General features: G+C 35.4%; 1 protein-coding gene across 1 annotated transcript in view; it reads right to left on the reverse strand.

The window, feature by feature from the left end:
- LOC120637779 (diacylglycerol kinase eta) overlaps positions 1-22,830 on the reverse strand; it is a 168,298-nt gene that overhangs the window by 55,243 nt on the left and 90,225 nt on the right. The window contains 1 exon segment of the mRNA XM_039909792.1: positions 20,967-21,047. Within this exon segment, the coding sequence (XP_039765726.1) occupies positions 20,967-21,047 (81 nt within the window).

Here is a 22,830-nt window from a genome sequence, read left to right on the forward strand (position 1 = left end):
AACAAAAGGGCCGCTTCTGAGGCATTAGCACTCAACAGAAAAAACCTATGCATCCTAGTGCGAGCGCTTACGTGGCACTGTGGGCTTAACAGACACATGTTTAACCTAAAGCTGCAGGACACAGATCTATGTAGACTCTGTAAGGAGGCTGCGGGGACGCCGCTGCATTTGATCTGTTCCTGCCTGTTCCAGCAAGGAAAGTGCTGCTTTTCCTCAAGGCGACCAACGCTTCCTGGGAGATATAGACAGCGGCGTCACAATAGATCGTAGCCGGTCGACGTGACACCAGGGACCAGACGAACCTGAGCCGCAAGCAGAAGAAGAAGAAGAATAAACTTAACATCTTCATAACTTCTTTAATTGTAGCTGACCCACTACGCGACAATGTCTACTACTTCGGTTAGTGGTAATAAATAAGGTAGTGTTGATGCTATGCAAAGCAGAGTGTATAATAATAATTGAATGGCATCTGAAGACCTATTCATGTCAATATTGTTTTACGGAATTGCGGTTGGAGCATGCCACGTACATTTCACAGTTAATCTAATTCAAATCAATTCCAATCCAATAAATAAACCGTCAGTGCGGACCGATCGAAACCTAATTAATAATGGTTATCGATGTTGATGCCGTCCCGTTGAGCAAAACTAACACTACTGAATAAGTACTGATAAAGATCCATAAACCGGGTAAAGGCAGGGCCAAACTATAGCGTTGCGTTCAGAGTGCGTCATCAAAACTGCTTCCATGGCAGACTGTGTCCATTTTGTCAGGCAAAGGACGCAAAATTGAACTTAGGAGACAAGATGACGTGGTGGTTTTGCCCTCGCTTAAGTTAAGGTGCGGCAAAACAGCGTCCAATCTTAGCGGCGTTTCAGTTTGCGTCATGCGTGCCACAAATCACAAAATGCGCATATAAGAGCAAGAGCTTCGTGATTTGACACTCTCATGACGCAAAATTTAACGCTGCTAATTATGTAGGTTGGACGCAGCGTTCTGGCCCTCGCCTTATTTAGTGATCAATCTATCTGGAATATTATGCTTTACATTAGTGCACTCAGGCATTGCTGATCGCTATGAAAATTGCGCTTCAATATAATTAATGCTAGTTCATGCTAATATTGATAATGTCCTATGAAATTTCATAGGACAGAGATTCGTTCCGGTACGGTGCGGCGTAGAAACTGATCAGGGTCATAAGTTTTTTATTCAAAGTGAAAGGCAAATATTTTTTTATTCAAATAGGCACATAGATCATATGGCACTTTTGATGCGTTAATTATATACAAAACGTGAACATAGCAGTGAGTAGTGATGGCGATAACTACATTCGTAAACTTAAAACTAAAGCAACGAGAGCTTCAAACGCGCCCTGGTCTAAGAAGAAGCCCACAACTTAGCCAGGTGTTCTTTTTGTTATCACCATCTCACATTGTCATTTGAAAATATTTAAGAAGCAACCTAACCTAATCTAATCTAACGGGTTAGCCCGCTTCCATCTTAGACTGCATCATCACCTAGTAAGATTAAAGGCGAGGTCTAACTTGTAGTAGAATAACTAGTGTGGTTTTGTGATAAATAATTGTTCTTCAAGGGTGTAAAACATAGGAAAACAAAACAAAGAGCAATAATCGTTTAAACACATAAGCCCGCATCGGCAGCTCGTTTACGGTGTGCCATTTTGAACACGTTTGTTAGCAAACATTTGGGCCTGAAGTTTTATAAATAGTAGCGCTCACGCTCTTTCAGGTAACCATAATAATGAATGTTTCCGGTCATTCAATATAGTTTTACTTATTCAAGTACCAAAGCAGTGATAGCCTAGTGGGTACAACTTCGGCCTTTTCTATGGGGTCCGAGTTTGGTCCCTGGCACACACCTCTAGCTTTTTTAAGGTTATCTGCCTTATGAGAAATGAAATATAACTTGTTATACAAGCAAGGAAAACATTTTATACATAAAATTGTTACATAATTTGTTATATATTTATTACATAATTGTTACATAATTGGTACAATTATAATATTAAGGAACTTGGCGCTGAACACCTACTCCCCAGGTTGATGGACACAAAGCGGCTCTGCAGAAGGTTTCCTTTGCATGCCCTGCGATTGTTCTGTTAGAAGGCGATGGTTTGACGTTTACGATGAGGTCGGCCATCTTCTTGGTCCATCAGTTATTACGATAACAGACGCCCTTAAAATCCAAACACAGCATTTCAACAATGCTGCTTAGCGGCATAAATAAGGATGGCGGTAATACTCTCCCGGATGAGCTCTGTCACAAAAATCTATACTGTTATTGACATGTCAATTTACTTCAGTTAAGAGATGTCTACATCAGAACTGGCTCACAAAGTGTGTAGCATAAGAAAAAGAATTATAAATATCAATGTAAGTTTGTTTGTTACGCTTTCACGCAAAAACTACTGAAGCGATCCTCATGAAACTTTGTACACATATTCTTGGAAGTGTAAGAAGTAATATAGGATACTTTTTATCCCGACATTAAGCTCGGTTCCTTTAGGAGAGGGGATGGGTTTTTGACGATTTTACACCATAACTCCGACAAATTATAACCGATTTAAATAATTATTTTTGTACTATAGAGTTTATAATGTGTTTAATTTTGCCCATACTGTGGTTGGAGATAGAGGACAGAACTTCTCAGTGGACAGCAGCAAACCCCTCATTTAAAGCTTAGCGATACTGAATAATTTAATATTTTTTTTTAGATCAACAACTAAATTTAATGCCACATAAAAAAACAAAATCAAAAGCAGACATAGTCGCGGGCAACAGCTAGTAAGTATATATATGGAGTATGTACGGCTTTAATGTGAGCCCGGAGTGGCACGGGCGTCTTGTTTACGTTCGAGTCGTTTTAAGCTCGTTTGTAAGCAAAACATTGCCACCAACATACACTGCAAACACGAGACCAAACAACCTATAACACTGCGCGTACTCGTAGTAACAAGGCTACAATCCTACTTATCCTACTTTCCTACTTCCCTATCCCTATCCCTATCCCTATCCCTATCCCTACTAATATTATAAATGTGAATGTAACTTTGTTTGTTACGCTTTCAGGCTAAAACTACTGAACCGATCATCATGAAACTTTGTACAAGTTATAAGATATTCCTGAAGTTATAAGAAGTAATATAGGATGCTTTTTATCCCGTAATTAAGCTCAGTTCTTTTGGGAGAGGGGACAAAAGTGTTTGATTTTACATAACGCCGTCAAATGATAAGCGATTAAAAAAATTACTTTTGTAATTTAATGTCTGTTCAATTTTGCCCAAATTTCGTGTAGATCTAATGATGTGATTGGAGATAGAGAACTCCTCAGCGGACGGCAGCGAACCCGTCATTTAAGGCTTAGCTATCCTAAATACATAAAGTGCTGCCACATTTATGAGGCCCTCAGTACTAGGACCACATAAAAGTTAACAGAAATGTTCTTCGTTACCTTTAGCAACTAATAATGCGATTTCGATTCTTCCTTTAACGATTACTATTCTTTGTAAGTGATAGCAGGAGCTTAGATTGATTACACAGTTCTTTTAGATATTGTTTATTATGTGAATTGTTTTTTTTTTTTTAAAACTAAACTAAACCTTTTTGTATTTAAGAATACACAACTTAAAAATTTCAGTAGAATTACACCTAAATTGAATGCCACATGTCTTTCGAAAAACAAAAACAAACGCAGACGAAGTCGCGGGCAACATCTAGTATATTATAAATGCGTATAATTTGTTACTCAAACGAATGAACGAATTTGAATGAAATTTGCCGTGCATGTATCCTTTGACATGGAAAAGAACATAGGCTACCTTTTTACGATTCCTTAAGTAGTTCCCGAAGGACAACTAAAAATTGTTTACGACCTCAGCCGCTGGCAGACAGCTTTGAAATTTTGTATGCATGTCACCTATGCTATGGAAAAGGACATGTACTTTCTATACCGAACTCTCAAATAGTTCACGTGGTAGGATTAAAAATTGTTAACGAGTTAAGCTCTAGACCCAATTCTGAAGTCAACGCAGACGAAGTCGCGGGCGGAAGCTATTCTAATAATATAATCTTGGAAATATCTCTTATTGAGTTTTTATAAAACATATAAGGTCGGTTGAGTGAAGATGGAGAACAACTTCCAAGTTTTTATCAACTTATAAGATATAGGTTATCAATATCTACATTTGATCTATTTCTATATTTATGATCATCATCATCATCAGCCAATGTTCATCTTCTACTGGACATAGGCCTGTTTCAAGCAGCGCCAACTCTTCCTATTTTTGGCTTTTCTCATTCTCTTCTCATCGTCGATGCCTGCCAGTTTTCGGAGGTTTCATCGCTCCCTAGTTGGGCCACACTCCGACACGACGCTCTGTTTACCAACACGCGGTGTGACACGTGACCAGCTTCTGCTACTTTGGTGTGCTAGCCCTCACGAATAACTTCGTTACATCTTATCCCTCAATTTATACTAAAATTATTTTATTATATTGCATGTCCATCAACCCTAGGTATAGGTATTAGGCCTCATATGCCTGTAATCAGTGGCGTGAACAGTTTTTTAACCAGTGTGTGCATCAAGAAGAAAGATGGCAAAAGAGTAAAATCCTTTGCCTTCATGAAATTTACAATTTTTTTAGTGTAGGCAGTGCTTTTGTGTATGTATGAAGTGCACGCCACTGTCCTTTTTTATATTAATAGCGGGAAAACGAGCAAGTCACCTGATGTTAAGCGATCTCCGCCGCCCACATCTGTAGCACTGTTGCCGGCTTTTAAGGAATTTATAAACAAATTCCTTATTCCGCCCCTTGAATAACGTTTAATAAATTATTAGACTAGCGTCCCCTCGCGACTTCGTCTACATATAACTCAACCTTAAAAGTTAGACATATTCTGTCACGGCCTCTTTTTTTAGAACTTTAAAAGGAAAATAACTTTGTCGTACTTTAACCGTTTACGCAGCTCACGCAGCGGAAGCTCTCAAAAGGAAAGAAAGCCCCGATTTTGAAACATTATTCAAGTAAAATGTAAATTCAAGTAAATTTGTAAGTGTTGTTATTATATATATGAGTTTATTTTTATATTTATTTACTAATTATATTATGTACTTTTGATCTATTTGTGTAAACTAGTTTATGTATTAGTATGTAGTTATTCGCTTGTATGTATTTTAAAAATTTGTACCATCACTATCTTTTTTTTCCTCATTCAAAGGTTGCCTGGCAGAGATCGCTATTAAGCGATAAGGCCTCTTGTATTCGACTTCTTTCATTATGATTCTGCTTTTATTATATTTTGCATATTTTAATGTTCTACCACTGAAAGAATTTTTCAAATCGCACCATTAGTTCCTGAGATCATCGCGTTCAAGTAAACAAACAAACACTTCAGCTTTATATATTAGTGTAAGATATGTAACTCTAGTATTCTCATGTAACATTGCATCATTAAATTTAATAATAATATGATTTTAATGTATTTGTAAACCAAGCCCAAAATGAGCACCTTAGTCCGACACGCTAGTCAAGTGTGGATTGGTGGTCTTCACACGCGCTTCAGCACATTATAAAAATCCTCAGGCTTGCAGGTTTTCTCACGATGCCTTCTTCACAGTTAAAGCAAGTGATATTAAAATTGCTCAAATTGAAAAAGCCGAAATAAAAAATTGGCTCCCGAAAAGTGAGAGTAGATCAAATTTCAAAAACAAATTCAAAATTCAAATTTGCGTGATTGCAGGTTAACAAATTTGATCTTATAATAAAACATGACAAGTTACGTGCTACAATCTGCCATTCTATGGCTTGCAAATTATAATAACACCTTAATTATAAAATTATTTTTCCAATTTATAATTTTTTTTTTTTTTGTGCCTTTTGGAGTATTCATTAAACTCTTTATTTGTAGACTTTGGGACCGTGGGGTCCGGAGGCAAGAGCCCTTTTCAAAGAATTATCGAAAAGGGTTATCGAGTCTACCGGTGATCCTAGAGCGGGCAGTTACCTTGGCCAACGAATTAGTTTGGCTATCCAAAGGGGCAATGCTGCCAGCATCTTAGGAACTGTGCCTCGCTGCGGTGGTTTCGAGGACGTTTTAGATTTTATTTAGTTTTAAATAGTTTATTTTAGGTTATATTTATAAAAAAATTAATTTATATAAAATGTCAGAAAATTAAGACATCAAAAATTGTGAAATTTAATTACAATGTCAACTTAAAATTAAATAATGTAAAGTAAACCAAAATATAAACCTAGAAATCCAATAATTTAAGCCTTTGATTTTAGATATTCGTCTACTGAATAAAATTGATGAAGCATAAGCCATTCAATAATTTTAATCTTAAATTTAGGCAAAGGTATGTCAATTAAAGTATTTGGTAATTTGTTATAATTTGTTATTGCCATACAATAAACATTTCTTTTATATAAAGTGAGGTTTACTTTGGGCCTTATTTTTTATTTTCGTTGTCGAATTCGGTCACCACGAAAAGGAGTTCGAATCTCTAACCACTCGGCTAACACTACCTTTTTATCAGCGTGTTTAATGACTCTAAACTATGCAAAGCTTATGTAGAAAGTTTGGTCCATTTTCTTGTGCGCTACTTGAAAAGGCCACGATTAGCTTTAAAGTCACGTGCCGCTATCGAAGTTTGGAACGCGATATCCCTTGTTCGTGATATCGTGGAGTATAAGTATTGAAGAAATTATAAATTACACCATACAGATTCCTCCTGCTGTTCGCGGAGCATAGCAAATTAAGCTTAATTTTCATTATTTATTATGGGTTTCCGCAAAGTAACGCCTGCTTCTATCCAATATTTAAATTGGTGCTGTTCAAATAATTTTTCAAATCGGCATTAACAGAAAAAAAATTACATATTATATTCTTTTGTTCCCGTAAGAAGATAAGACGTTACAGTCCCTTTCGAAACAATACAAAAGAAAAGGTACGTCTCGCCCTTTTCGGGCCTTATACGAGCATCTTCTTTTCAGAATGTAAACATAGGGAAAAACTCATTGTACTTTTACTCTTGTTACTGCTGAAAAGGGAATTTTGCATCAATCGACCCAATGCGTAGGTTATTAGGGGGTATCCCATTTGGGGATTTGAAATTAGTTGTTATACGAAATATTACAACCGATGAATTTCACGGATGTTTCATCATCATCATCACATCAACCGATAGACGTCCACTGCTGGATATAGGTCTTTTGTAGGGAGTTCCAAGTTCCACGATTCTGAGCCGCTTGGATCCAACGGCTACCTGCGACGCGCTTAATGTCGTCTGTCCACCTCGTTGGGGGTCGACCAACGCTGCGCTTACCAGTACGGGGCTGCCATTCCAGCACCTTGGGACCCCAACGTCCATCCTTTCTCCGAACTATGTGCCCGGCCCATTGCCACTTAAGCTTCGCGACTCGTTGAGCTATGTCGGTAACTTTGGTTCTTCTACGAATCTCCACATTTCTGATGGATGGATACATTCACGGATGTTTACTGATCTCATATTAACTTATTACTATTTACAAAATTATATATTTGTTTCAGCTTATAACATGTTTATATATGTACTTATTCCTTTTTTATAGTTATAATGGTTTTGACGGCCGACCAGCGCAGTGGGCAGCGACCCTGCATTCTGAGTCCAAAGCCGTGGGTTCGATTCCCACAGTTGGAAAATGCTTGTGCAGCAGAGTCTGGGTGTTTATCTGTATATTATAAGTATTTATGTATATTATAAAAAAATATTCATCAGTCATCTTAGTATCCATAACACAAGCTACGCTTAATTTGGGGCTAGATGGCGCTGTGTGTATTGTCGTAGTATATTTTTTTTTTGTATTTATTTTAGTATATTTATGTATGTTTATGTATTTAGTTCTTCTTTTCTATACTTGTGTATTTCACGTCATTGATTGCCTGGGAGATATCACTACGTAGCGATAAAGCCGCTAAATTGTAATTTGGTTTGGTGTTTTCTTATTTTTCTGCAATTTAGTTTGGTGTGCAATAAAAGTGTATTCATTCATACTTTCCCCCTTCATGAAGTAAACAGTACTAAAGCATTTTGCTCGCAATAGAGAAATGGAACTTTTCTTATTTATTTCTTTAATAAACTGACGTGCCTGTGTTGGAGTGTGTGTCTGTGGCATCGTATTTCCCAAACGGATGAACCGATTATGATTTTGGTTTTTTGTTTGAAAGGGAATTTAGTCGGCAGTGTTCTTAGCTATGTTTGATAGAAATGGGAGTTCAAAATGGCCGGAACAGCAAAATGACGAATCACATTTTTTTTCACAACTATTATCCCCTGTTGAGGATATATGGGTATCAAATGAATTGGCTGGTATTAACAGAGTAATGTACACAATATAGAAAGACGGGGGTTTTTCTAATTTTATATTTTTATATTTAAAACTAGCGACTTCGTTCGCGTATGAGTCAATCGAGAAGCCAGAATATATCAGATGCTAACATCATAATCATCGTGGGTAGCTATGTATATACTATTATTTTACGTGGTATTTTAGTTCTTACATACATACATGCATCCATCCATACATCCACCCTCACTTTCGCATTTATTATATTAGTAGGATGGTACGCATGCATTCGATCGTTGTCCCATATACCTTGCGACTCGCTGTTATGTGTGAAGAGTTATTTTAACTCCGACAACATTTATCAGATCCTTATTAAAATAAGACCATACATGCTTGATAGTATACACTTTCAAATAAAAAAGAATGATTAAAATCGGTCCAAATTTAACAGAGATATTAAGTAAAATTGATAAAAATTTTCATCCCATTTCTCGGAGGAAACTTATTATTTATCGGAATAAAAAGTACCGTATATATTGAACCGGAATATCAACTACCACTATATCCAATTTTATTTTAATCCGTTCTGTAGTTTTCACGTGATGCCCGGACAGACAGACAGATAGACAGACAAAAATTAAATAAAATCTGTTTTGGACTGAGTATCGATTATAAAGCATCCCCCGGTCAAAATTTTCAAAATATATTAAATGTACAGAAATCTTTCAGTTACTGTTTGAATATAAATACATTGCCGAGGATCTGTTTGATGTGGAGTATACGGATTGAAATAATTATAAATTACACCATACAGATTCTCTTGCTATTCGCGGAGTATAGCTTAATTTTCATAATATATATGGATTTCCGCAAAGTAACGTCTGCTTCTATCCAATTATATATAACTGCTCAAGGTTAAGTAGCGGTCTCCACATTACCGAACTAGATGGCGCCACAAGAATCCCGCATCGCGCTAGCGAAGTGTTCACAAAAAGTTATCTATATATACAACTTCTAAAGATGAATGTTAACATTTGTCCCCGAGCACGATCACCCGCTCGGAGGAGGATCTTCCTATTATTACGGTCGAGCGTATCTCCATAGCTGCCGTACAGTTACATACTTGATAATAATAATAAAAAAGAGATGACAATCTAATGTGAACTTGATAAGAATGTAAAAAATGAAAATTAGGCGACATTAAATATAGATATAAATAGATAGAATCATAAATACTGCTTAATTAACTTGTGAAGTGTTTTTTAACTCCCGAATTGTATTACGTCTGTGGAAAGTCTTTGAAGTTTTTAATAAACGTGAACTAATTGAAAAGAACCCGTCATAAGACGACACAAAGGATTAATTAAAAGATAAAACACTTGGGAATTAATAAATATTTAACAACTAGGGTCTATTCTTATTCCGTTAATGCTAGCGATCGATCATAGCTGACTAACTTTCAAGTGAAGCGGTTATAGCCTAGTGCTTAGAACTTCCATTTAACTTTCGGAGGGGCTGAATTCGAATCCCAGTGCATTCCTCTAATTTTATTTTTTTTATTTAAGCAATTAAAATATCGCTTGCTTCCACGGTGAAGGAAAACATCGTGAGGAAACCTGCGACCTAAAAGTTTCCCATAATGTTCTTAATGGAGTCCATCAATCCACCAGGCCGACTGGACTCGGCCAGACTGGTAGACTACGCCCTGAACCCTTCTCATTGCGGGAAGACTCCCGTGCCCTGTACTGGGCCAGTAATGGGTTTATATGATGAGAATGATGAACCTGTAAGGATATGGCAGTAATGTAAACCTAATTGCAAATTTACAGCATTGACGCCTTTTTATCGGTTTTTACAATATATACGTCTGTCTGTACCCAAACACTGAAAACCGTTCATGTTTATCGCACAAACATTTTCCAGTTGTGGGAATCGAACCCACGGCCTTGGACTCAGAAAGCAGGGTCGCTGCCCACTGCGCCATTCGGCCGTCCCTTACGATTATCTAGGCATAAAAAGATTCTGCACGTAACTTTAACTAAAACTAAGAACAGATTTAATTATTTTGTAATCCGTGTCTCTCGCCTTCTTAATTATGTTTACAATGACCCCAAAATTTATTTATTTTATGGTAATATGAATAGTGTACGTCGCAAATTAATAGATAAACTGTTGCATGCTAGGTAAATGCTAGCTTAATTTTTAGTTATAGTGTGCTGAAACTTTTCTGGGTTCTACCTAACCCACCTACCTACCCTTGTTTATATAAAACTTATCTGTGAAACCTTTTATTAGTTTTAAGTCAACCAATTTGTTAATTATTTAGTATTTACAACAGCTGGTTTTCCAATTAAAGAAAAATAAAATAAAAATTCCAGATAAGTAAACTGCAATCGGTTTCTACGGCATATCGGTCCTACTAAATTTCGCCTTTTTATCGGCATTTTACAAGATATACTCGTACGTCAGCGTGCGTGAATTTTTATCATATAATAACCGTGTCCACGTACGAGTATATAGGAGTTATGTATCAGAACCTTTAATTACATTTTTGTTTTGCAATTTCTCGGATTTAAGTGTATTCTTTGTCGGTCAATACAGCAATGCAACTTTGGCGCAGTAATAAGCATATGGCGGTAGTCCGAACTCTGTCACAACCACCAATGCTGTCAAGATTACATACTTAATTATAATTAAAATAAAGAGATGTGAATATGTAAGTTTATAATAGCATGAATATCTATTATAGTATACATAAATTTATATCGCTATTTTTGTAGTTAATATGTAAATGTAGTATGTATGTTCATGCAAGTTTATTTTATTTTTGTAACATACTTTATCCACCATCCACTTTTATCGGCTTAAAAGATTTTGCCTTTAAAAGATCACTTTCAGTGATAAGGCCGCCTTTGCACCCCAGCACTAAGTACTAAAACTGTTTTCCTTGTGTTTTTCCTATTGTGTTGTGTTGCAATAATAATTTTCTATTCTATTCTATTCAATCTAATGCGAACTTTATCCAGTGTTAAATATTGAAACTTAGGCGTTTTAAAAAAAACAGATATAAATAGATAGCATCTTACTAAATTTATTTATGACGCTTTTTTATCGGCCTTTTACAGGATACTACTAAAAAATACACATTACTAATATTATTAATGTGATGTGTGTGTTTGTTTTGCCTCCCTTTACGCACTAACTAAGCGACCAATCAACGTGGATTTTGGCATAGAGTTAGTTGATAGGACAGATTGTAACTTAGGCTACTTTTGATCCCAGGAAAACAAATGGCTACGACAGGATCAGTGGCGTGCACTTCATACATGCACAAAAGCACTGCCTACACTAAAATTAATATATAAATCGTATATTTTGCCATTTATGCAATTTTTATGATTCATGACCCTGGTAAGAAACCCAGTGCACATCTCTTATTTAAGACCCCTGTGGGAAAAGGAGTGTTGGTGACAACTGTATTGTGATCTGCTGTCACCACACTACTTAATAATTCATACAATTAATACATTTAATTTTACACTTTTGTAAGCACTTTATAAAACGTTATTTTGACATTCAAATAGGACTAACAAATTTCTTTTTTTGTATTTGATTTTAAAATTATATATTTATTACGCAGGAATCTAATTATCAAGTTGTATAAAAAAAATAAAAATAAAAATAGTTTTATTTCTTATCGTTTATTTAAAAATAGTAGTAGTATTACTACCCCTGTGTCAGAAGACTCCGCTTTTCCATTACAATTAAAATAAACTTAACAAAATACATTAAAAGGAAGGTAGGTAAACAAACAAAACAAGAGATACAATGATATACAAAAGGACAGACATGTTATAAAGGAATTCAGATGATAATAAAAATTACAAACATCTTTCTATATATAAAAGAGAAAGTGTGTGGGTATGTTACGTATAGGCTCCGAAATGGCTGGACCGATTTCAATGAAACTTTCAGGGAATCTCCGGATTGACGTGGCGAGTAATCCTGTAAAGTTTGGTGACGATCGGAGCACATAATACAGTGTTTATTAAAAAATGAATGATGAAAGTTTATTGTTTAAATAAAATAAAACAAAATCTAGCCCGGCGAAGCGGGCTGGGTACGCTAGTATAATATACAAATTAAGTATGCGTGTTTCTGTGTATGTTTGTATGTGTGTGTGGTTGCGTGTGTGTATAAACGTGATGCGAGGAGGAAAGGAGACTCGATTAATCTCCACCGCTAAAACGGCCTGGACTTGCATTAATCCGATCAAGCTAGAGTGCAAGCCACTCAACTTGCCAATGCTTGTTCACTTGTTAAAAACCTAATAAACGCGGAAAGAACGAAGAACGCGGTCAACAGCTAGTGAGTGAGTATAATAAATTGAGAGATAATTTACCATGAACACATACGACCTCATTGCGTCACCCCGCTCCTTCGTTCATTCTTTCACGTTCACACGGTTCATTATTATTTTGATGAATGAGGTCTTTTCGCTCGCAAAGAACTCAGCTCACGACCTAGTTAACATCGGCACAATACTCTGTAATTACCCTCGTGACAATATTTTTGCTCAAAGAAACGCTATATTGTCAAGGCCTTTGAGTTATATATAACGTATAACGAAACTGGTACAAAAAATCAGAAATTTCAATACCCGAATTGCCCTCAGCGTTCATCACCTATAAAGTACCATTTTAAATTTTAATTTCCTTAACTTTAAACTAATAGAGCTTTCACGCAGTCTTTCAACCCTAATTTCTAATAAATGTGAATGTAAGTTTGTTTGTAGTAGAGTTTAAGTAAATTATAAAAATAACTAGCATATGAAAAAAAAATATTCCGCTAGTATATCTAATTATCGTATTGTATAAACGTGACGAGGACAAGAAATTTGGGCGGGAAAGAGACTCGATTGAACTATAAGCGTTTGGCAATAGTAACATATAAACTTACGTTTATAGCCGACTTAACTTGCCAAATCTAACAAATAAGCTAGATACTAGCAGCATATATTATGTTATGTTTGAATACGAAGGAAATTAAAAAAATTCAATAATAGTAATAACATTCAATAATAATTTAAAAATGTCTTACTCATGTATACCTTATCACAGGCACTTATGAAACGTTTATACATTCAACATGTTAACACTAATGTTAGGTGATGGTGATAACTGCATTCGTTAACTTCAAACTAAAGCTCAGAGGGTTCCAAACGCGCTGGTCTAAGAAGAGCCCACAAGAAACTTAGTCAGGTTTTTTTTATCACCATCTCACAGTCAAGTTAATGTTTACCTATGAAATTGGAGTAATTAATACTCAAGCTTTTTATCATAAATGTAATCCTAAAAATTATACTAGGATATTTCTATAAGATTACGTTTTATACAAACATTGAAGTTATTGAGAGACATCTTAAGGATTTCATCTGGTAATTTGTTATAAAATATACAAATACCCTTAAATGAATTACTTATTTTATGCAGCCTAGTAAACTGCACTAGAAGTTTATTTTTTTATTTTATTTATTTATTTCGTAAATATACCTAACTATCAAGTTGCAGAAACGTGATGCAAGCATAAAGTTCGGACGGGAAATAGACTCGATTTAACCTCGTCGCTCAAACGGCACGGGTTTTGATAAGCGGTTGGTAATATCGTGACCTATAAACTTCCATTAATCCGATCAAGCTAAAGTGCAAGCCGACTCGCTCAACTTGCCAAAGCTTGTCACAAACGATCCAGATACTAACAACTTACATATTTATACATATAATAAAACTACACTTATATTGTTTTGGAGAGTAGTCTTTAATCGATACTAAAGCTAAAGCTGTATTTAAGAAAATTAAGCTTAATTTCCTATACTCCGCGAGCAGCAGGAGAATCTGTGTGGTGTAATTTATAATTTCTTTAATCCTTATACTCCACACCAAACAGATCTTCGGCAATGTGCGTAGAGGGTTCTACGTACGTTTCGCTTTGTGTAAGTGAAGTATAATAAGGATTGAAGAAATTATAATTTAAACCACACAGATTCTCCTGCTTTTCGCCTAGTATAGCTTAATTTTAATTTAATGAAATAAGGCTTAATTTTCATAATATATCATGGATTCCCGCAAAGTACCGCCTGCTTCTATCCAAAAGCTGTATTTGTCTGCACTACGTTTGTCTCACTCAGTGCAGACATTTGATTCAAATGAATCTTTGCACAATTTAGTTCATACTATGAGGTAGGACAAAGGATCCTTTTTATCCCAATGCATATGTATATTTCATTAGGAATTACCCTGCTAACTATTTACTTAATAAATCTTTCAAAAAATTTTAATTATTTACTTATGGCAACCCTATTAAATATAAAAGACCGACACGCGCATAGTACCTAAGTTACGCGTCGCGTACCTATTACAGTGACAGGAGTCACATGATTTTAATGTTGCATGTGATGTAAGGGCTGTAACTGATTTCTTTCAGTAAAAACTGTGACAGTGATTTACTCAAAAACTATTTGGTTTTTGGTTTACAGATAAGTCTCAGAGACAGTACATAATGTACTTCTAAAGTCTATGAAGTATTATTTCAGTTTTCATCAAAAAAAGGTATTTACGCTTGTAAGAAGTTAATCGAATAATTTAACCAAATAAACGTTCATACAACCTACCTAGGTTTAGAATCAATTCGCAAGTTCGAATCGATCTTGGCTGGTTAATCAAAAGGTCGTTGCCTCATCAGTCAGATATCGTGACAAAGGATGTAAAAGGTTTGAACCCTATTAGTACCCAGTGGAATGTCCTGGGACACTTCCATTACCCATTCACTCCTGTTGGCTCGCTTAAAATACGTTGACGTTGAAATTATCTTTTAAAATTTTGTACCTGAAAGGTTATTCTGTATCAGTGTGGCCGATTTAGAAATTCATCAGCAGAATTTACAATGTGATTGCTAATTCCCATTCTGTTAAACTCGAATATAACGATTCTCCTTGGCGGCAGAAACAAGCACGGCGTTAGTACCTACGTAGACAAGCACTGCCACAAAAAATTCTACTACTATTCCATATAAGATATAAGAACTTCGATACTAGGAGTAGACAAACAACCTTTTTAGACAAATTTGTATTTTTTTGGTGCTATTTTGAATTCCGTAAGGTAACTGTTGCTTCGAGTGTCGAAGTTGATTTTAACTTTAAAGCTCGTGTCCACTTCTCTATTCAAAAGTTATCCGAGTGCTACCATATTTAAAATTATTAAATGCTTTTATGGAATATACTTGAACTATATGTAATATTTTACTTACTTATTATTTATTATTGAAAACATGGATAGGATACAAAATAAAGATATTTCATTGAAGTAAAACTTCTTTAGGCGCGACTAGGGAGTAACACAGATTTTTTTCCGGTAACGGTTACGTCAGACGTCTGTGTAGTTTCCGCTATTTAAAAATAATAATTAGGATTGGTCGTAAGTATATGTCATATACTCCACGCTTATTGACTTATACGCCATCTAGTGGCAAATGTCGTAATAAATTTGGATTATTTATTTCCAATATTTTCAAACGGATCAATTGAGAATAGCAAAGTGAATAAAAATTCAACAGTTTTTTGAAAATCTATAGACATACTATTTTTTATTATTACTTTTGTAATAAATAAATTATTAATACATTTTCTGGCGATTGCGACATTCATGACAAGGTTATATTGACATGCTGATCTACCCTTTAATTTTCTACTCCAATTTATTCTATTTAACAAATAAAAATATTTATAAAATGTGAAAGATGAAAGATTAAATGTTTCTGGTACTCCAGAAACATTTAATCTTTCATCAATAAATAATAATAAAAGATTTACTTCATCGCGCGTATAGGTTGATTTTTTTTTAAATTCTGAAATATTTTATATGCATTTTATTGTAAAGGGCTATCGAGTCTTCCGGTGATCCTAAGGGGCAATGCTGCCAGCATCTTAGGAACTGTGCCTCGCTGCGGTGGTTTCGAGGACGTTTTAGATTTTATTTAGTTATAAATAGTTTATTTTAGGTTATATTTATAAAACAATTATATTCAATAAATACATTTAATATTTTATTGTATAAATATATAATATAAATTTATTAAATTGATATTTTCTCCAAGTGTAGGTTAAAAACACTCCAAATAAATTATGATTAACGTTATCGGTTATACCATATCCCTGCCCTATAAATACTTGAATAAATATACTTTTATTGCACACCACAAAAAGTAAATAAAAAAAAAAGTGTTTCAAAACAACGTATACAATTACAACAAATACTACGTATAATTAATTATATAGTGAGTGATTTTTTAGTGGGAAATCAGAATTTACATAAGCGGGCATTGCGTGTCATTTCATATACACACGTGACCCACTCGTTATAAGCTGAAGCCACGATTGAGGTCGCTCTTTGTTGTGTAACGCGCGCTTTAGGATTAATTAGTGACGACGATGAAATAAAGCTTCCAGCAAACGAAACTACCTTGTTCGTATTTCATAACTACCTTGATACTACCTTGTTCGTATTAGACGGCCGACTGGCGCAGTGGGCAGCGACCCTGCTTTCTGAGTCCAAGGCCGTGGGTTCGATTCCCACAAATGGAAAATGTTTGTGTGATGAGCATTAAGTGTTTTTCAGTGTCTGGGTGTTTATATGTATTTTCTAAGTATTTATGAATCTATAATTCATAAAAATATTCATCAGTCATCTTAGTACCCATAACACAAGCTACGCTTACTTTGGGGCTAGGTGGCGACGTGTGTATTGTCGTAGTATATTTATTTATTTATTTATTTTATAACACTTTAACCCTTGACTATAATTTTACCAGATGGCTAGTCTAGACAGTGGCTTGCGTACAGGGTATGCACTAAGCGGGCAGAAGATGTAAAATGAATAAATCTCGCGTACGAGTTATGAAAAGCTTACTCTATAGATTATCTAACTTGTACTAGAGATTGTCTACATTTTATATCATCTGCATACCCTGTGCACACCCTCTAGGTCTAGTCTAGATCTAGTCTAGGTCTAGTCTAGGTCTAGTCTAGGTAAAGTCTAGGTCTAGTCTAGGTCTAGTCTAGGTCTAGTCTAAGATGGTAGCGGGATAACCCGTTATGGGTATGGCAGTTACTCGTATATTAAACTTATTTATTTTTTATTTTTTTATTATTCCACTACAACTTAGCCCTTGACTGCAATCTCACCTGGTGGTAAGTGATGATCCAAATCATAAGTTCCAAATAAAAGCTTGGTACGAAACCTGGACCCCTCAATATATAAGACCACAGCGCTCACCCATGCGCTAGGGAGGTCAACAAAAACCTTTTTACGTTTAACTGGCTGGACAGAGTACATCAACCGAATCACACAAGCGGCTTACGGGTGTGCAAATAACCATAACAAGGCTAGTTCTGGAAAGAGGATTAGCTAATAAGGTAGGGTAGGTCATTATAGTATTTATAATAATGAAAAACATTTGCTCGACAACGCTTTCCTTTCATTGATAGTTTAGAGAAATACGTGTACAAAGTTTTCGTAAACACGATTAATTTGAAGTTAAAAACACAAACAAAAATTATAACAAAATCCATATTATATTGTGAAAATTAAGCCTAATTTACTATACTCCCCTCTCCTTTTAACAATTATTTAGATTTAAGATTCTCCGGTTTCGGAGCGAAACGTGCGTAAAGGGTACATTTCTGAAGATCTGTTTGGTGTGGAGTATAAGGATTGAAGTAATTATAAATTACGCCATACAGATTCTCCTGCTTTTCGCGGAGTATAGAAAATTGAGCTTAATTTTCATAATATGTGGGTTTCCGCAAAGTAACGTCTGCTTCTATCCAATAAAATCCATATATAAACAAGATATTGTATCAAAAGTTTCTCATTGAAATATAGTCAAAGTCAAAGTCAAAAATATCTTTATTCAAGTAGGCCCACAGGTGGCACTTTTGATGCGTACATAAGAACCACACGGTAGTGAGATGATGGCGATAACCACATTCGTAAACTTAAAACTAAAGCTACGAGGGTTCCAAACGCGTCCTGGTCTAAGAAGAAGCCCACAACAAACTTAGCCGGGTGTTTTTTTTTGTTATCACCATCTCACAATGTCATTTTAAATTATTAGAAGAGCAACCTGGTTAGAGCAATAATTTACACCCAAGGTTTTTTATCGTTTACGTAGTCCTTTATACTATAATAGGACTTTTCTATAAGCTTACGTTTAATACAAACTTTGAACTTTTTAGAACTTTTAGACCTTTGATAAAGCAGATCGAAACTACAACGAACGCTATAGAACTGATAAAGAAATGCATATATAAATTTAATATATGAGAACCCTAGAGGTAAAGCTCTCATGCCGCAATTGTCAGAGAGTAGCAAGTTGAAATCCCGTCAGTTCCGAGATTTTTATATGCATATTAAAATTTAAAAAAAACTAGTCAAAAATACGCTTTGACAGGACAACATTGACTTGTCTACATTTTAAAGCAATAAGGTCATGGTCTTAGATCATCATCATCATCATCATAACTTCAACCGATATAAGCCCACTGCTGGACATAGGTCTTTTGTTTCCGCCGCCTGTTTCCAGCGACTCGTTTGATGTCGTCCGTCCACCTCGTTGGGGGCCGGGTTTTGGCATCCCAGCACCTAGCTATGTACACCAAGCTATGTACCCCGCCCATTCCTACTTTAGCTTTGCGACTCGCTGAACTATGTGGCTTCTTATGAGGCACGGTTATGAGGCCATAAATTTGTTATGGTCTTATAAATAAGAATAATTGTAACACGTTCATAAGCAAAAACATGTACAGGTAAATGCGACTTTAGATCATTACTACAAGTCGGGGGGTTTAAACTTTTTTAGGTTGCTATTTTTTGAAACACAATTATCAAGAGGATATAGGCAGTCAGTCCACTGCTGAACTGAAAGCTTCTGTCAAAGACGCTGAAGAAGGTGGAGAGACGGGTTGGTGCTTGCAGTCGATAGTAGTACAGAGGACGCTGCTGCCCGTTTTCCGTTATATTTCCTCAGTTTTTTTTACCCTTTTTCGCGAATATTATAAAAATAATATTCGCGTGCTCGCAATCTTGGCGTCGTTTTCATATATCAATACACTTATGTTGAAGCAAAATGGACCTAATGTTTTTATGTTAGAGTCGCAAATTCTGTAATTTATTTTTTATTTTGTTCACATAACACACATACACTCACACACACACATGAACACTAAATAAGTTGCTGCATGTTTTTTTTTGAAATTTAATCATTATTTTTATTTAGCTTTGTTTAATTTACTTCGCTCTCATTTTGTTATAGGCATTACTACGTTCTACTTTTGTTTTATTGGTACCATACATTTATTGTTGGAGGTGTGCGTTAATTGTTGCAAAACAGTATATATTACTCCAATAGTTATCGCGTCACCATGTTTATTGTGTCAATTCCGTACGCTTACCAATATTCTAAATAAATAAAATAAAAGAGCGCTTGCTAAAGAAGTATAGACGAATTCGAACGTTTAACAAGTTTTATAAACTCTATTTAACTCTGACTTTACAGAGTATAAATAGTAGAAACAAATTTTGATCAGGAAGCGTACAAATCTTATGACAAGGGTTATTGTCTGTGGTCACATGATAATGATGAATCGTTAACAGTGATTTATAAATGAGGATTTACACACGAGTCGTTATGAAATACGTAATTCATTTGGTAAACACTCGTGCCCCAATAAACTCAGGGCACCCTTTGAAGTTACCCTCTTATCGTGAAACACGCATGGGTTGAGATGGTTGTGTCGAAAACACTAAAGCCTTGAACAAACGACGCAAGTTCACGAATTAATGTAATAGCTTCTTGGAACTTATATATTCACATACTTAGTTTCATCTGGGACTGAGTAAGTGGAGGCCATAGACAAGAGATTTAATATTTAACCTTCAACGAAAAAAAGACTGATACCAATATACAATGAGGATGCGGTGCGGACACTGAATTGAGTGCATTTTTATTCTAAGACGTGTGGTTACATGGGGAATATTTAAAATTCACCGTGGTCTTTGTATACTCATTATGCATGCACCTTACGGAATTTTGTGTACTATATTTTGTTTGTATCTTCTTATTGTTTTGTTTTTTGTTTCTCCCAATTCCATTTTGTTTGGTTTTTTTTACATTTTATTATTTTAATTTTTATTTCAGTAATATGGTAGTGAAGATGTAGTGTTTGTATTCATCATTATGAAATCATTACCAGCCGACCGCAGAGCATGTGTGTCACAGAGAGAGCATCTCAAAATGATAAGGTAGTAGTAGTCCAACAAGCTGGCCAAGTGCAGATGTTGGTAGACCTCACACGTGAGAGATCATTATGAAAAGCTCATAGGCATGCAGGTTTCTTCACGATATTTCCCTTCATCATTTGTATTATTTTTGAGATTTATCGCTATTCTACGCCAATGAGTATACAAGCAGTACGTCAGATCATGACGCTTCACCTTTGTGGCCATTAATAAAGTAAGTGTATCTATTCAGTGTCGTAACTTTATAGGTTAAATGTTAATAAACTAACTTGGAAGCTGTTCTTGGCGTTTTTGATACTGCACTCGGCAAAGGTCGCGTCCTCGAGCTCGAACTCGTCCCACAACTGACTCTGAAAAAAAATAGCAATAAGTATCTACTCCTCCTTAGCCTTAACAAAATATCCCGGAAACACCTAATACTTTTTTAAAAGTGATCTGTGGCTGTTATCTTCGTTCGCGTTTAATACGGTTTTTTTACAAATCCCGTAGGAACTGATTTTAACTTTCCGTCCTTTCATCTAACTGTCGGCCAAAAATCAAGTTGTTTGGTTGCTTAATTACGGCGTGAAGGAAGGACAAACAAACAAACACACAATATTAGTAAGGATTGACTGACCGAGCAGAGAGCTCACATGGTTATATGTGAAAACCATCGCCTTAATCCAGAGCAGCACTTCGCAGGGCATGCAAGGCACACATCATACAAGTTGCCACCCTGTGTCATTGACCCGAGGCGTACAAGTTAAACCTCATGTGCCTGTAATTACACCGATAACTTCGCCGTTCAGACCGGAACACAGCTTTGCTACGAGCGTCGGAAATAAGCATGACGGTAGCACTCACGTAATATCCTAAGGTAATTTTGGACCTACCAATCCGTAAGTTTAAAGAATATGTTAAAACACATTTATAACAGCGAGGTTACTATACAATGGGTTTTTGAAAAAAAAAAAAATTTTTTTTTTATTTATTTTAAAATTCTAAATTTTTTTTTTGAATTAATTAAAAACAATTAAAAATTGATGAAATTTAAATAAAAATCACGTGACTATAAACGCGTCATGATTGTATATGATATTTCCATTTATCACAATTTTTTTTTTTTTCAAAAACACAATTGATGAATTTCTTGATGACAAGGTTGCTTGGTTGTGTGTTCTTACTTTTTTTTTGTTTTTCTGAACTTCATGTGGTGTACAAATAAAGACTTTAAATAAATAACCCTTTAATGTGCCAAGAAAGCATTTTTAATGTATAAATATATTCCATACTTTCAATGCAGGAATAAAAAAGTTTAAAAACAATATTGTCTACAAACGCTGGCTGAAAAAAAAAGAAGACTATTAAAAAGTTCCTGTGCTAAAAATCAAACTTTCCGCACAATTCAAACTTTGTGTTTGAATTGTGTGTGTTGTTCAAACAGCTACAAAAAGTACCACTTTTAAGCTGTATTAAAAATTTACTTGTTATATTTCTCTTACTAGTTCCTACATTAAAATAAAAGCATACAAGTTATCAATTCAAAGTTCCGCCAGCCCCAGAGCTTGTTAGAAAACCAGCGTCCATTAAAAAGCCATGCATATTTAAACGCGCGCAGAACGCTAAGCAATCAAAATGTAAAGCCGGACCCAACTAATATAATATCCAAACCTCTGACGGCTTAAAATAAGTTTACACTCGGTATGAATTTTAAACCCTTTTAGCGTTGATTACGGTCGAAAGCATATAGTGGTCTAAACAAAGGTCATCCAAAGTCTAGTCAAATCTAGTATTAAAACACTGTAGTTGTAGAACTTTTTGTGACAGAGCTCGTCCGGGGAAGGAGTATCAACATGCTTATTTCTGACACTAAGCAGCCTTGTTGCAATGCTATCTTCCGTTCTGAAGGGCGTGGTTATCGGTGTTATTTCAGGCACATGAGGTTTACCAATAACGCCTCAGGTTAAAGGACACAGGGCGGCATGTTACAGGAAGTGTTCGTTGCATGCCGTGCAAAGGATTGCTCTGTTAAAAAACAGTTTCTTTAAACTTACCCTTCAAGTGGGCCATCTGCTGGGCCGTTCAATCCCTATCCCTACTAATATTATAAATGTCAATGTAAGTTAGTTTGTTACGCTTTCACGCAAAAACTAC

The sequence above is a fragment of the Pararge aegeria genome, chromosome 4 (assembly GCF_905163445.1).
Source record: "Pararge aegeria chromosome 4, ilParAegt1.1, whole genome shotgun sequence".
NCBI classification, from domain to species: Eukaryota; Metazoa; Arthropoda; class Insecta; order Lepidoptera; family Nymphalidae; genus Pararge; species Pararge aegeria.